This window comes from Histoplasma capsulatum, genomic scaffold, assembly GCF_000149585.1.
Source record: "Histoplasma capsulatum NAm1 scaffold_1 genomic scaffold, whole genome shotgun sequence".
Taxonomy (NCBI): Eukaryota; Fungi; Ascomycota; class Eurotiomycetes; order Onygenales; family Ajellomycetaceae; genus Histoplasma; species Histoplasma mississippiense.
The window spans coordinates 6,030,797-6,046,075 of record NW_001813982.1 but is presented as its reverse complement, the minus strand read 5'-3'; the positions used below and the strand labels follow the sequence as shown (position 1 = coordinate 6,046,075).

Below are 15,279 nucleotides of genomic sequence, written 5' to 3'. Positions count from 1 at the left end.
CTTGATATTTCCACAAGGATTAGTTTCAACCCTTTCAACGACCGATACTATTCTTCTCAGGTGCCAAAAGCTTCGCAACCTTGTTGACCAAGCCGATAAATTGATGAAAGCCAGCATTTTCATCCGCTGAGTCCTCGTCAGACAAACAAGGAAAAAAAATATTAAGGCTGGCACTCCAGTCGGCGGTTTCCCCAACTCTGAAGCTACCGTTCTGGCCCAGCATATTGTCCCATTCCTGACAGTAAATTGAGGCACCCCACGTTGTTTCAGCCGTTTTACTCATTTGGCTGCAGTCGTCAGTGTATTGGCGGCCTGAACATGCGGCGCGATGATATGTATCGTAGCGTGCAAGCTCAAAGATGTATTTAGTACCTTTAAGACAATATCTAAGGGCCGACTTCTCTGTGATTTGAGAAACGGGAGCAATGTTAGAAAATGACACGCGCTGCGTTGCGGCGCCACGAAGTCCATCAGTAAGGCCTCTCGTGAATTGGATTGAATGGTCAAAGCTTTTAAGGGAATGCTCAATGTTAGATTGTTCTTGGAAATCCAATGCTTTGATTTCTAGCTGCCAATCAGACCTAGTCCTGGGGTGTTAGATAAAATTCTACACCAGGTTGAATGGCCTCAGAAGACACAAACCTTTCGAAGTCGATAATCCCAATTTGAAGTGGCGGTCGCTTTTCTCCGAGTCCATTGTCACTTTGAGGCTTTAACCAACGACGATGTGATACCTCAAAAAGGTCTGGTCGATAACGGGATGATTTAAATTCAACCTCCAGGCGAAGCAATGCACCATTAGCTCCTTCGAATTCGATATTTACCGCATAGAGAGGTATATTGTTTTCCAATGATTCTATTTGCGGGTCAAATGGTGCGAGAAGATCTGACGCCTGTGAGCATCGAGTTATCAGGTCACCTTCAGCACGGTTGAAGCAGAGTCTTGGAGACACATGGTTTTAGGTTAACATGAGTTCTTTCACGTTTATGTTGCAGGAGACGTACCCGGGAATTAGGCGACCTTTCGTGCCGGCATACAAAAGCATGCTTCGAAATTCCTCAAAAGAATACCGCTCTTTCGAGTTGGGGGGAATCCGGTAATTCTCAAGAACAAATTTGCCGAAATTTACACGCATCCGGACATGGCCCGCAAGAAACCGAACGCCGTGAAGAGACTGATCAACGGCGCTATGCATACGTTGCTCATTTTTCTCACGAAGCAGATTTTTCCTTTCAACCCCAGCGTCGTCGTCCAACAATTCTACTCCACAAAGAAAAGGTGCCGCTTGTATATTCGGGCTGCCAGGTTGGCGGCATTTCATTAAGCTTATTTCCGCTTTCAAGATGTCCACGGGAGGGGCCTGGACAAGATATAATTTCGTCTTCACACCTGTTTCAGCGAGGAGATTGGCACACTTTGCTCGGAGCTGCTTCACAATCTCGATAATCTTTCCGTGGTCATCACCATCGACTCGAATGTATTTCTGGTGGTCTGGAGAATCATCATACAAATAAATATAATAGCCGAAATCTGCACGAATAGGATCCAAGGCTTCCAAGCTTTTGCCAAGGGTCATCTCCAGTGGAAGTTCATCTTCTGGCCATAGGAATAGCATCTACCGTTTTCATTAACGTATTAGCCCTCTAGATATTCACCACAATAAATATACACTATACGTGCCGTTTCTCGAAATTTGATTGAGGGATCAGGCTTCTGCCTGTACTGCTCAATCATCAACTGGCGCTTTTCGTTAAGATCATTGCGTATTTCTTTAGCAGTGAGGTAGCGGGTGATTTTGGCAAAATTATCATCCTTCTTTCGGGCTTTATGTACGGCGAAGAACAATTAGCAAAATGTATTACTACTGGTCCTCGCACAAAAGCAATTCAACCTACTCGTAGCATGGGGACCGCCTCTGTTATCAAACGGTCCAGCGATTTGGTGTTGCGACCGGTTCGAGCCTCTGGCGCCACGGCCTCGAATCCAAACAGGTGTACCCCTCTCTCTCCGCATCAGGGCCCCGGTGCCTCTGCGCGCTGGGGTTGGGGAATCGCCTTGATGGTTCGATGGCCCTAAATTGACCAGTCAGTCCTTCCCTTATACCAAAAGCCGGTCCATTGACAGTAGATTTTCAGTTGATGGGAAATAGTTCGGATATTCCGATTGTCCACAAGGTTACCTAATGGTAGCGTTGAGTGCCCATCCTCCATATTCAATCTCCCTTGATTCTAAAGTTAGAAAACCCCACAAGGAAGCTAGTAGATATAACTGCGGCCTCATTCAAGTACAGGTAGATCGAATGCCTTCACCTACCTCTTGCAGTCCGCAGTTCGTATCTGATTTTACAATTAGCTCACACGTATAGTTCCATTAGAGGGGAATTAATCTCACTGCGCCATTCTCTTGTTCGAAGTGGAAAACCTCGACAAGCGAGTCCAAGTGAGAGGAACACTGTAACGAATCAATTTCAAAAGATAGAAAAAAAGTAAATGCAAGTAATATTGAACAGAATATTCCGTTGAACATTCACACAATAGCTATGGGCTAGCTCTGTGGTAGAGAAGAGAGCTCAGAAATAAACTAAAACAAAACAAAATCGCCTGATGGAAGCCGTCCGCGATATGTAGGAAGGGGTGATTTCCCTATCACAAACTTAGTGGTGAATAGAAAGTTTGGAAGATTAAAGCCTGACAGTGTGAATTGGCCCAGCGACCACTCCACTGAAGAGAGATAGAGACGAAAGAAAGACGTTGCCAGGGAAGAATCTCTGTCAACAACCCGCAAAGGATAGCTGCACCGCGTCTTGCATCGGTGAATCGCTTGCACTTGCTCCAAATAGTCAACAGAATATCAATCTACTGAATTTATCATTTCCATTTCCGTTTCGATAGCATACGAAACTGAGAAAGGCAGACCCTTGCCGCAATAGCTGTAACAATAATAGAAGTTACAGCTTTTAAACATGACCACTCAGGAGGTTTGATAGTCAACTTATATCTAACATGACCGGGATAACAATAACCCCGACGCCGACTAACTATCTGCTTAGCTAATCCATCCATCACCAACCTTTTCTACAACAATCGAAGAACATTGCGAATAGCTCCAAAGCCCAACTGCGCCGAATCAAAATCAAACCTTCAGTCCCTCTCGCGCCCTCCCGTATCCATTCCCAAAGGCTCCAATTGTGCACGGCACATAGTCTGCCACCATGTCTGGGAGCCGCGGAGCTCAGTACGGCTCTCAATTGCTCCTCCCCACCCGCCAAGTTACTTACTGGTGTCAAACAGCAGGCTGACCATTCACACACGTTCTTTCGTGGTAATGCAGGTTCAATCAAAATGTGCTCATCGACACCACCCCCATGCCCAGTGATATCCCCAAGGTCAAAGAGATCGGTGCCACATCTGCCCCATTGATGAGCGCTTCGTATTTCATCGGCGACCGCTGCAGGGCTTACAATGACGATTATATGAAGTGCAAGATGGAGTCCAACGGGAAGGGCGAGCTGGACTGCCTGAGGGAAGGTCGGAAGGTCACCCGTTGTGCGGCTAGTGTGTACGTATTCTTTTTTTTTTCCCTTTTCCCTTCTTTTATTTTTCGAAATTGATTGTGACAAACTGCTTGTAATATGCTAATTTGGTCTTACATGATTGTGTCTAGCATCAAGGATATCAACGAAAACTGCCTCGAGCAATTCAAGGCTCATTTTGAATGTCTAGAACAGAATAACCATCAACTATGGCAATGTCGGAGGCCTGAGAACGCGCTAAATACTTGTGTGTTTGAAAAGCTTGTATGTGTTGTATTTTGATGTCCATAAGGAGACATGATAGACCTCGATGGCTGACAATTTACTGGCGTTTATAGGGACTAAAGAAAGAAATCCCCGATACGCCCAAGGGAACAGTACCCGTTCATCTACGGAAATCGCAAATCTACGCGAATTACTCCGGACCGCAATATTAAATTTTGCTTGTGTCTTAGAAATAATGAAAAATTAAGAAAAACAAAGGATTTCGTCTGCTCTGTATATATATATATACATATTCTATTGGTTCGGAAATGATCGCATGGTTGCTTTTCTTCCTTTCAAATACGAGTTCACTCATATCATATTAATACACTTTGGCCAGCTTGTGGCTCTATATACTTTCTAATCCAAAGAAACCATACACCCAGACACTCCCATCAGTCTACCCACTGGCGAACACACAAATATTTAAAACTAAACAACGGAAGGGCCACCCAAAGCAGAAATATATACCACACGTCCATTGCCACAGCTCAACCCACCCCTCCGCTTCCCCTACCAGGAGTAACCACCACTACACCTCAAGCATATTAGACAATTTTGGCGTTGGGAATATTTTAATAAAACAGATGCATTATTCAGCTAACGGTTGTGAGAGAGTAGGCGAGCGGGGGGGAGGGAGAAGTAGGCAAATTCCTACGAGATTTTTTCATTTTATTTCTCTTCTTTCTGCTAAAGTTACACAAAACTAACTCTGAAATTCTTATCCTCCATGTCTTCTTTGTAACTAAACATAGGGCTAGTATAGATGGGAAACAAAATAAGACAATCAATCCCTCTTTCTTCCTTTCTGTCCCTTCCCTGGAGTGTCCCAAAAATAGGGAAGAAACTTCTATCTATCAACTTACAACTCAAGCAAGTCCTCAACAACCTCCTTCGCCTCTTTCTGTGGAGCATCATCATTCGCCATTTTGAATATCTTATCAAGCGCCCACTTTCTTCTTCCAGGAGTATATGGGTCTGATAACGAAGAGAAAATAAACCCGGTGACCGACGAGAGAAAAGGATGAGCTATATCATCCAACTTTTGAGGTTGGGAGACGAATATCGATACATATAAACATAGAAATGTTTGTATGGATGTATAACTCTTGTCTTATACGCGCTCTTGCATGGGATTGTAGAGTCGGCAACTAAGCGTGGCCCGGAGTTTCTTTGAAAGAAAGGATGTTTTTTTAAAAAAAAAAAAGAAAAAAAATAGAGAGCACTGTTCAGATGAATGCAAACGTGATAGGTATCATCCAAGCAGGCAGTAGGTGATTCATCCAATCAATCATGCCATTCAACCTTTTTTCAACCCGGCGTAGGGGAAAAATCAGTCGAACGGGGGACGGGCGCTAAGCTTGCGCGCTTCCGCTGCTGGCTTTAGTGATAACCCGCTATCAACTAGATTTTCTCCAAAACCCTGCGTCTGGTATTCGGTGCCAACCGTTGGAAGGAGGAGTTGGTGTCCTTGAAAAAGGAGTGCGGAAATTGGATGGATATATGCAGGAATGCATCTATATAATAATAATACAATTGGTTGGTGGAGGATATGTACGTATGTATTGCAAATATACATGGACGTCATGACAAAACGTCCAGAAGAATGATATGGGGGGTATGGACGCATATATGCACGAGTTCCTCTGGGAATGGATTGACCAAAAAAAAGAGGCTGAAATCGATAATAAGAGAAAGGAAAGCAGAGAAGGGATAGATACCATCTGCCTGCCTACGCCCTTCATAAAAGAAAGGGAAGAACACCGCCGTCCAAAAATTATAAGAAGACCGAAAACCTAGGGAAACCCTTCCAATCGGAAACCCAACCCTCTCCCCTCACCCCTCCCAACAAGCGCCGCAAATTTCCTTCTCACCTCCGTCCAAATCCTCAGCCGCCTCACCTTCTCCTCCAACCTCCTATCCCCCTTCACAATCCGCATCCACACTAGCACGCACGAAAACAGCAAAATATCCCAGCAAACTTGCCGTACAACAATCCACACAGCCCACTTAATCCATGCCCATAGACTCGAGCGATGCCGACTGTTGAGCGCGCGCGCCTCCATCTGCTCTCTCATCGCGGCGACTTCGGCTGTCATTTTCGTCATTGCCTGCTCGAACCGCCGCCGCCAGCGGCGGTTATATCCTGTGGCTTTGGATGTTCTATCTTGGTCTCGATCTTGGTTTCTTCCTCTGTCCGAACGGCCGGGGTCCCGCTGTCGTGTATCATTACGAGTATGATTAACATCATCTGAGCGCCCATCGTCATCATCATCTTCGTCGCCGTCGTCGTCGTCGTCGTCGTCGTCATCGTCACCATCTTCATAAGGACTATTGCGCGCTTCTTGGAAATCCTCGTCATCCTCCTCGTCCTCGACCCCCTCTTTCCCCCATTCTCTTTCCTCTCCTCCATCTCTTCCTTCGCCATGTGCCTTATACTTCCTCCTGCCGCTCCCGGGGATGTCATGATCTGGCTGGCTAACAGGACTAAGAACTCTCAATCCCGAATCCCGCCCCGCAGGTAACGGTCGTTCCATCCTTTCCTCCACCGTCGCTTCGGCACGTGATATCCGGCCGCTAATGCTTCCATAGCTGTAGTTTGACCGGGAGGGCGGGGTTGTAGACATCATATGTGATGGTTGCTGCGACGGTGGCTGTGACATGCCGGAGAGGTGGACGGGGCTGCCAGATGAGGAAGACGAGGACGGGTTTGATTTTATCTGATCCCAGACGAACTCTAGCTCGGCGATAAGCTCGCGGGCCTCTGGAGTTGAGGAGGCGTATTTGTTCATTGTGTCTAGTAAGACAGTGATGTACCGGCGTTTTGCCTCGGTGCGTGATAGCTGGCGTTGTGCGTACCAGGCATCCCTATTGGAGAAGGTTTTTAGATATGTTAGCTTTTCAGTGTTTTAGACGGCGCTGATAACCCATGCATTGTGAACATCGTGGTTTCAAGTTAAAGTTTCTTTTCTTATAGGTGTAAGCGCAAAGGAAAGGAAAGAAAACAAGGAAAAAAAAAAAAAAAAAAAAAAAAAAAAAAAAACAAGCGGGATATTATTTATGCTCGTTTCATACCATTTCTCTCTCTCAGCTTGTAAACTCGTTTCATCACCGACAGGCCGATCCATGACCCCTTCCACATCGCCCTCTAAAAATCACGAAAACCACCCGAAAATCAGCACTTTCACAAGTCATCACCAAGCTTTCAGCAGACGCTCTCTCCCTCTGTCACTATTCTTCTCTTCTTTTCCATTCTCTTTTCCATTTGCTATTTTTTTTTTTTTTTTTTTTTTTTTTTCTTGAAGGTCTGAGCGGTATAGGGGACGGGAGGGGGGAGGAGAAAAGTACCCATGCTCTGCTTGTATAAGCCATATAGCCTCAGCCGTTCGGAGAGGGGTGGCCTGACCGACCCCGACCGGGGGATTCTCTTGACGGTATTGAGAGCATGAGCGAATACTCGGTCTGGCGAGGGAAGATGGCAGAAATATAGTTAGTATCTGATGAAGGAATTTGACCAGTAATGTCAATACTCTTCCACTGTACGGGAGGTAACGGGGAGTCGCGAGGGGTATATAACAACATTGTGATCAATTGTTATATCGAGACGGCCTTGAACTTCTAATTCTGGCGTGGGGAGACCTTTGGTGGGAAACAGGGATTAATTGGACTTACCAACCGAATCTGACATGGTGTATTCAAAAAGGAAAAGGGTTACGAGGAAGAATTGGGAATGGAATTGGGTTAGGGAAATGTAAAAGGAGAGGAAAAGGGAAAGGAGAGGATCGATGGGTGTATAGAAGCAAGGAGATATATAAAAGAGAGAAGAGAGAAGAAAATGATAGGAGAGCAAGATATCGCCCGCATCTAATAACGGCGCCCCCACTACTCCTTGGACCATGTTATTCGCCGTGTACTGTTGGGTATATCCCCCCTCCCGTGTAGATAAATGTATCAATCAGCCCAACACGCCGCGTCAAGAAGCCAGCAACAAGACAAAACGGGCCGAGAAACGAATAATAGCAGGAGAAGCCGCAGCGTCTGGCATCTAGCAGGCTGCTGGAAGCTGATGCGCAACACAACAGGGTCGATGGAAGGCGTTGAGTGTGAAAGGAGGGCATTCTTCTCAGGTTCAAAACCAGGTTCAAATGCATGTTTTGAGTCCCTCCGCTCCTATCTGGTCCGAGCCGCGGCTCCAGCAAGCTTTGGGCGGCTTAGTCACCTTCTTTTGCATAACTAGTTAGTTAAGGCGCTAGCTCGCAGATCCTCTCTTCTATTTTTATACGAGGGATAGAGAGAGGGAAGGTATATATATACAAGTTGTCTGTCCCTACTTCAGCATACCTATGCTACTACACACGAAAACTCCTTTTCAATGTTCAGCTGGATAATAGTCTTGTTTTTGTTTAAAATAGAATAAAATCACATGAGGAAGGATAAGAGAGATCCTATATTTTCGAAGTCGAACTGCGCTTTCTTGAGCATCTTTTGTCATTTTTATTGTAGACTTCGATTTTTTTTCCTTTCTATTATTTTTTTTATATTTTGCTTGCAAATTTTCATGGGAGATCAGATTGCATCCTTCTAAGACACACCAAGACAACCCAAAAAGTGTAGTGAGTGATAAAGACCATGATGAAAATCACAATTCTTTTCCTCTGAAAGAAGGACAGAGAGAGAGAGAGAGAGAGAGAGAGAATACAAGAGAACAGCACACATCATGTGATGTCTGACTGCATCGATATATCCCATATCAGTAAGCAAGCATACAAGGGAGACATAGTGAACAAGAGAATAAAAACAGGTCAACACAACAAGTGAAAGGACTGATTCCATAACAGTAGGGGAAGAAATTAAACTGGCAAATGGGAATATAAAAGAAAGTACATGAACAAGATGCATGGAAAGAGAAGTTGTGTTGGCATCAACAGATCATTGAAAAGGAAAAAGGAAAAACAAATAAAACACGAAATAACAGAAGAATAAAACATGGCTAATTCATCCCATAATAGTTAATCGAAGAAGAGCGGCCTACCGAGAAGCTCTTGATGCATCCACTCACTCCCATCGCCAAAGAAGGAAAGGAAGAAAATAATAGAGCGAAGAAAAAAGGGAGGATTATAGATAAAAGGTTATTTTTGAAATTCGCAAATCGCCCAAACCGCCTTCCCCGCTCCCGTACCACGCCATAAGCAGTGAAAAAAGTGAACATATAACTATAGCCCGCAACTTACGTAACAACGTGTCGTTAATTATTGAAAGAAGAAAGCAAACAAAACCCACCCAATGATATGGGAATGGGTTTGAAGCGGCCCAACGCCAGAAAAATTTGACGTGCGGGACGAATAGGCAGACAACAGGACACTCAAGGTACATTGCCAAACGAAAAAAATAAAAGAAAAGAGAAGAGAAAAGAAAAAGAAAAACTAGATCAAAGTAATACAGTCGTCAAGGGTGACCGGGAAAATACCACAGGCGGAAACAAAGGGAACCAGGTGAAGTTCCAAAAGTGTCAAATAATCACGCGGAAGGAAGCGCTATCCGTCGTACAATTGAAGGGTTTGTTCTCCCTGACAACGTAGCAAAAAGTATTTCAAAAGGGTATATCCATTTGATAGAGGATTTAGAAAATGGCATCACCGACGGAAGTGAGAGCAAGGTCGAATGTAGGACAGCAGTGTCTACGACGAAGTTGGAACTCCGGTAGCCTGCGATGCGCCTCTCCCGCCACGGAAACCTCCTCGTCCACGCCCGCCAGCGTAGCCTCGAGTGTACGAACCTCTGCCACCGCGAGATCCACCATAACCTCGACCTCTCCCTCGTCCCCGGTATCCACCACCATAGCCACCATCAATGCTTCCTTGGCCAAACGTCTCAATATTTTTCTTCTCCTCCTCACCGCGCCACTCCCTACCACTCGTCTTGCCTCGCGAACCTTCTTCGCGATCGCGACTTTCGCTCGAGATGTTATCGAAAAAGGAAGACGCTTTATTATAGGCGACGTGAGATCCAGTTCCATTGATTTTGTCTGCACCTTCAGACCCGTTTGTGCCGTTCACTGCTTTATGTTCAGATTCCCCAAGTGGCGATCCAGAGGCAATCGCTTCCTTCACGAGATCTTGCTTGTTAAATTTGGCATTTGCTGATTCAAAGTCGTAGTCAGTGGTAGGAACCTCAACTTTCTTATGCTGAGAGTGGTGATGGTTTCCACGATGAGCACCCCGACCGCCGCGAGCGTTTTGATGGCCCCCACGAGGAGCCCGGTCTCCCTCATACGGCTTCATTTCGCTTACTTTTTTGGTTACTGACTCAACCGCTGCTTCGACTGGCTGCGAGCCCTGAGTTGGAGGCTGAGGAAGTTTGGCCATGGCAGCGGCCACAGCAGCAGTAGCCGCTCGAGTTGCGTCCTGCATCGCTGTAGAAGTAGCTCTGGTATTTTGCGCAGGCGACTGCGTAGTAGCGTTACCTGAGGTAGCAGTAGCAGATGCGGTGGTTGTGGAAGAAACCGCTGGTTTTGAAATAGGGATAGCAGGTACAACCCTTCCGGATTTTGGCCCAGCATGTGGCTCCTTGGGCGGGGTCTTGTATGTGGGCGCAGCCACCGCTGGCAGTGATGGCTGTGCAGTGGGTGCTGTGGCTGGTTTCTGCGTTATTGTTGTTGTTGTTGTTGTTGTTGTTGTTGGGAGCGAAGGAGCGGTGGGTTTAGGGGTGGAGGACTTTGGTTCTGGTGGGTGAAGGGGCTGGGAGGATGCTGGAGTTACAGGTTTGCCAGGTACCTTATCACCGACTGGCAGCTCCGAAGTTGGCTTTGGTACATTTGCTGGTTGAGGAGGTTGAGGACCGCCATCGCGTTGCTGCTGCTGTGCTTGCTGGGGTTGTTGAGGATGGCCAATAGGCATTTGTGGTGGAGGGTATTGGCCAGGGGGTTGGGGAAAGCCTTGGCCAGGAGGAGGGTACCATCCTTGCGGGCCACCATAAGGAGCATTAGGAAAGCCAGGACCAGGGGGAAAACCAGGAGGGCCGAATCGCTGACCATATAGGTTATAATATCCGGGGAACGGAGTTTGCTGCGGGTAACCAGGCGGCGGTTGACGGGGAGCATTGGGTGGTTGAAACTGATTTGATTGAACGCGAGGAGGCCCTTGGGCAGGTGCTGGTCGTGTTCCACTCTGTCAACGCGGTTGGTTAGCCATGTTTCCAATGGTTGGTTCCAAAGCAGTATTACGACGGTGTTTAAATAAAATGTGAAGTAAGATCTTGATCAGAAGGAAGGCAACGGAAAGAATCCACATGGTTTTGCGCTTTCAGAACAGGTCTGTGATTTACATCCGGAATGTTTCATCAGAAGATCAACGGAGAGGCGGGTTTTTGACATATGATCACCATAATAGAAAACAATATGGTTGACTTACACCTAAGATAGCAGGATCATTGGGTACTTGAGGAGGTTCGGGATGCTGGTTCTCTTTCTGCTCCTCCGTAACACTAATATCCTTTACGTCGCTTCCACGGAAGACAATGTATTCGTACACGGTTGCAGAAGGGGCAATTTCCTCTGCGGGATTGCCACGTCGTCCTTCCGTGCCGTGTGAAACGACATTCTCCAGCGCAATGGTGGAGTCCTCCGGGTTTATTTCATGGAGAGTGCCAACGTAGCTGTGATACCAGTCAGCTCCAGAGCCTACGGATCATCAACAGGATGAAGGAGTCGCTCGAACCGAATATCACTCTTCGATATCAAGTTAAACCGCTGTCTATGGGCTTCAAGTTAGCATTAGAGAATTCAATCTTCAGGCGTGTGCAATAAAGGGGAACGGGGAACGACGGACCCTATGAAATGGTTCATATCCATGATGAATCGAGGCTCTGCGCGTAGCTACGCACCACAGTAAGAAAAGAGTATACAGGATTCCGAACACTGAAAACGACGAGGCGAACAATAGAAGAAGAGAACAAACTAATCAAAGCGGGCTAGAGTGGCTAGGGTGGAGATGGATTCGAGAGCAGAATTAAGGAGAGGGGGGGGAGATTAGGGAGAGGTGAGGTGGAGAGAGAAAGGGAAGAAGAGGAAGAGGATGGAGGATGAAAATCCAGCAGAGCTTGTTTTGGTTGTGGACAGAAGGCTGCTACGGGAAGGCGGAAGCGCAGTTTCCGCAGTGGATTCTAGCCCAATTAGGACTAGTGTTTCTGGCACTGCATGGCAGAATTTAGATGGGTTGGAGAGAGTTGATGCCAGAGGGATATCCAACAAGACCGATAGTCTGAGTGGCTTTGCGGCTTTGTAGCTTTGTGGGCCTCAATACCCAGGTCGCAACCATGGCACAATCTTCCCATCGAGATGACTTCTTTCAGACAACGTTCGCCTTCCGTTTATCCCTCCCAGCTCAAGGTAGCCAGGCTGCTGACTGTCTCCTAGAACGTCGCTGGAGGAATCCCGTCGCAAAGCCGAGAAAGCAAGAAACTCGAATGGCGACCCCATCAAACTTCAAAGTAAACTATTAGCGATTGCCGCTGATCCCACTAGCGATTCCTCTGTCTATGTTGCTGAGAGTGCGGGCCTTCTCAGAAAAGTGGTGCTTGAAGTAGGTGAGCATAATCGAATCCCCCGTCAGTGGTGGACTTTTTTTTATTCATTTCTATTGATTATCTTGCATGTTAATTTATTCATTTCTATTGATTATCTTGCATGTTAATGGTTTTCTGAGTTTAAAGACAGGTGAAACTGCTACCCTTTACAGGGGACCGACTGCCCCATTAACCAGTATATGCTTTTCCTCCGACGGCACAACTATCTTCGCCGGGTGCTGGGACAAGACTATATGGAGCTGGGACGTTACTTCGCGAACGCAAAAACATAGATACCATGGCCACACAGACTTTGTAAAAACGGTTATCTCCCAGAAATTTGATGGTGACGATTTACTCATCTCTGTGGTGCGGATGGTGAAATAATCATTTGGAACATCAGCACTGGCAAAAGATCACATGTCTTCAAAGATTACAGCCGTGGAGTACTACATCTTGCGGTCGATCCTCTTGTTTCTGAAGATGATCTGCAGCGAATCAATGTCTTCAGCGCAGGAAGTGATCGCAGCATTCGTTACTTCTCTCTTTCCACCCCTTTGAAGGAACAATCCCTGTCAGCCCCGATAGTGGAACATGAGACTAGTGTCTATAAGCTTTTCTTCGATGCAGATGGTGACTTGTGGACAGCTTCGGCAGATAAAACTGCTAAATGTCTCTCCAGAGAAGCGAACTGGCAAGCGGACATGACCTTGGACCATCCGGACTTTGTCAGGGATGTTGCCGTGTGTGAACAGGGCGGCTGGGTGGTTACGGGATGTAGAGATGAGGAAGTGCGTGTATGGAATCGTGCGGTGAGCATTTTCTTTTTTCCCTTTTCTTATTTCTCCGCTTTTCCCTTTTAAATGTACGTATTTACTGACTGGCAGAAGACTGGAAAGTTGCATCATTCATTCTCTGGCCATTTTGAAGAAGTGACTGGGATCTTAATACTTGGGACGACTGTTGTTAGTATCAGTATCGATGCCACCATACGGCAGTGGTCGCTTGACCCAACTCAGCTTGAAATGGCCAAAGCAAAAGCTGAAAGGGCATCCCAGGAGGACGAAGTAATTGGTAATGGACTTAAGGAGTCACCGTTGACTGAGGAAGAGGAGAGGGAGCTTGCGGGGTTGATGGGCGATGACTAGGTTGGCGTCAACACGTACGAAAATGGGGCATATTCAAAAATTAAACGATAAAGTCTATATCTCCTGTTGAATTCCCGTTGTCAGATGATTGGTTTGTAGACTTGCCTATCAGCTCATCTCCGGTGACGGATAGTATCCAATTGTTGGTTGGTGATCATCCAGGGCGTAGAGAGCAACCGTTTTAGTTCAAGCCCGCAAGAGAATCAAAGAGCAATGATTCACCGGCTTCATGCGTGCCGTATTATCTAGAAACGTGTAAAATATAAACACTCTTATTGCTTCACAAGTACTATAAGTAGTGGACTATCTCCGTTAAGTTTAGCTGTGTATTCTATCACGTGATGTATGATGTCAAACCCCCGTCATCCGATAACGATCTCCGCATCTCGCGCAATCCGTGGATGCTATATCAATACGCATACAAATTAGGGGTTTATTTACGTTGTTTCCCACTCTTTATTCTATTCTAGATTGCTGGAAACCAAAGCATGAAAGTAAATAAACAGCAGCCTTCTCCCTTCAATTCATCCATTTAGGGTTAATCTACTAGTGCATTTTGCCAACCAGTCGTCCTCACCAAATTTGTTGGTTTTATTTAAAAAAAAAAAAAATCGCCCACATATCCCGGCACCGATAACGTGCCCATTCCATGATCTATAAATCGGTATTTGCAGCTGCTAGGATAAATATTTATAGGATTGCGAGACCATCCTTCATACGAAATTTTGGAGCATCCTCCAACATGGCTTCCTTATCGAAGCGGCAAGCAACGGATTCGGCGATCGCAACTGGAACATCCCATGAACTTGTCAATCGCCTCAATCAAAGCAAATCACCATATGTATATACACCTGTCCTTTGGGGGAAAGAGATAGATAGTTGCTAGTATTATTCAAAAGGAACAAAGAATGCTAATAGTATTGTATGTATAGGTTCGCGGACACATGAATAACCCTGTTGCGTGGCAAATATGGGATGCAGAAGCAATTGCTTTGGCTAAGAAACTCAACCGCATGGTATTCCTAAGTATTGGGTATTCTGCGTGTCACTGTCTGTAGTTCTATCCGTTCTGTCCGCTGGAAGGGATGCTTAACTGACAACTTTCGGCGTAGGGTGTCATGTTATGGAGAAAGAGTCGTTCATGTCTCCTGAGGTTGCGGCTATACTGAACAAGGCATTTATCCCTATAAAACTCGACCGAGAAGAACGACCAGATATCGATGATGTATACATGAACTATGTACAGGCCACAACAGGCTCTGGCGGATGGCCGTTAAACGTATTCCTCACGCCGGATCTAGAACCGGTCTTTGGAGGCACATACTGGCCAGGCCCGCATTCCAGTGCGTCCTCCACACTTGGCGGAGAGGGGCAGGTCACCTTTATCGAGATTTTAGAAAAACTACGAGACGTGTGGCAAACGCAACAATTGAGGTGTTGCGAAAGTGCAAAAGATATTACGAGGCAGCTCCAGGAGTTTGCGGAGGAAGGTACTTACTCCAAACAGAGGGGTGCCGGTGCGGAAGCGGATGAGGAGGAGATTTGGAAGTTGAGCTGTTGGAAGAGGCATATAAACATTTTGCTTCGCGTTATGATCCTGTCAATGGAGGATTCTCACGGGCTCCTAAATTCCCTACTCCGGGCTAATTTGAGCTTTCTGGTAATCTTTCGCGTTTTTCCGATGCCGTCGCTGACATTGTGGGCTACGAAGATGTGCCCATGCTCTTGAATGGCTATCAAACCCTTAATCTCAATATCTCGGGGAGGCATCC

General features: G+C 46.2%; 7 protein-coding genes across 7 annotated transcripts; 3 read left to right on the top strand and 4 right to left on the bottom strand.

The window, feature by feature from the left end:
* Positions 1 to 34: 34 nt before the first annotated feature.
* On the bottom strand, positions 35 to 2,400 carry HCAG_01734 (predicted protein; the record flags this gene model as incomplete). Its single annotated transcript, XM_001544637.1, has 7 exons — positions 35 to 509; positions 643 to 942; positions 1,006 to 1,597; positions 1,678 to 1,824; positions 1,897 to 2,073; positions 2,315 to 2,337; positions 2,393 to 2,400. The coding sequence occupies 7 exons, from the start codon at positions 2,398 to 2,400 to the stop codon at positions 35 to 37; spliced, it is 1,722 nt and encodes a 573-aa protein (XP_001544687.1).
* An 812-nt stretch (positions 2,401 to 3,212) lies between these two features.
* Positions 3,213 to 3,970, top strand: HCAG_01733 (NADH-ubiquinone oxidoreductase 20.8 kDa subunit; the record flags this gene model as incomplete). Its single annotated transcript, XM_001544636.1, has 4 exons — positions 3,213 to 3,235; positions 3,332 to 3,559; positions 3,665 to 3,797; positions 3,872 to 3,970. 4 exons carry the CDS (start codon positions 3,213 to 3,215, stop codon positions 3,968 to 3,970), a joined length of 483 nt encoding a protein of 160 aa, XP_001544686.1.
* A 259-nt stretch (positions 3,971 to 4,229) lies between these two features.
* HCAG_01732 (predicted protein) lies at positions 4,230 to 4,725 on the bottom strand (the record flags this gene model as incomplete). Its single annotated transcript, XM_001544635.1, has 3 exons — positions 4,230 to 4,310; positions 4,509 to 4,542; positions 4,664 to 4,725. The coding sequence occupies 3 exons, from the start codon at positions 4,723 to 4,725 to the stop codon at positions 4,230 to 4,232; spliced, it is 177 nt and encodes a 58-aa protein (XP_001544685.1).
* Positions 4,726 to 5,593: 868 nt separating this feature from the next.
* HCAG_01731 (predicted protein) lies at positions 5,594 to 7,485 on the bottom strand (the record flags this gene model as incomplete). Its single annotated transcript, XM_001544634.1, has 4 exons — positions 5,594 to 6,665; positions 6,873 to 6,945; positions 7,146 to 7,259; positions 7,470 to 7,485. The coding sequence occupies 4 exons, from the start codon at positions 7,483 to 7,485 to the stop codon at positions 5,594 to 5,596; spliced, it is 1,275 nt and encodes a 424-aa protein (XP_001544684.1).
* A 1,990-nt stretch (positions 7,486 to 9,475) lies between these two features.
* Positions 9,476 to 11,646, bottom strand: HCAG_01730 (conserved hypothetical protein; the record flags this gene model as incomplete). Its single annotated transcript, XM_001544633.1, has 4 exons — positions 9,476 to 10,963; positions 11,207 to 11,450; positions 11,480 to 11,548; positions 11,624 to 11,646. The coding sequence occupies 4 exons, from the start codon at positions 11,644 to 11,646 to the stop codon at positions 9,476 to 9,478; spliced, it is 1,824 nt and encodes a 607-aa protein (XP_001544683.1).
* A 464-nt stretch (positions 11,647 to 12,110) lies between these two features.
* Positions 12,111 to 13,507, top strand: HCAG_01729 (hypothetical protein; the record flags this gene model as incomplete). The annotated part of the gene is made up of 5 exons (XM_001544632.1): positions 12,111 to 12,151; positions 12,211 to 12,380; positions 12,511 to 12,705; positions 12,792 to 13,171; positions 13,250 to 13,507. The coding sequence occupies 5 exons, from the start codon at positions 12,111 to 12,113 to the stop codon at positions 13,505 to 13,507; spliced, it is 1,044 nt and encodes a 347-aa protein (XP_001544682.1).
* A 742-nt stretch (positions 13,508 to 14,249) lies between these two features.
* Positions 14,250 to 15,154, top strand: HCAG_01728 (conserved hypothetical protein; the record flags this gene model as incomplete). The annotated part of the gene is made up of 4 exons (XM_001544631.1): positions 14,250 to 14,348; positions 14,440 to 14,557; positions 14,620 to 14,997; positions 15,042 to 15,154. 4 exons carry the CDS (start codon positions 14,250 to 14,252, stop codon positions 15,152 to 15,154), a joined length of 708 nt encoding a protein of 235 aa, XP_001544681.1.
* Positions 15,155 to 15,279: the final 125 nt, after the last annotated feature.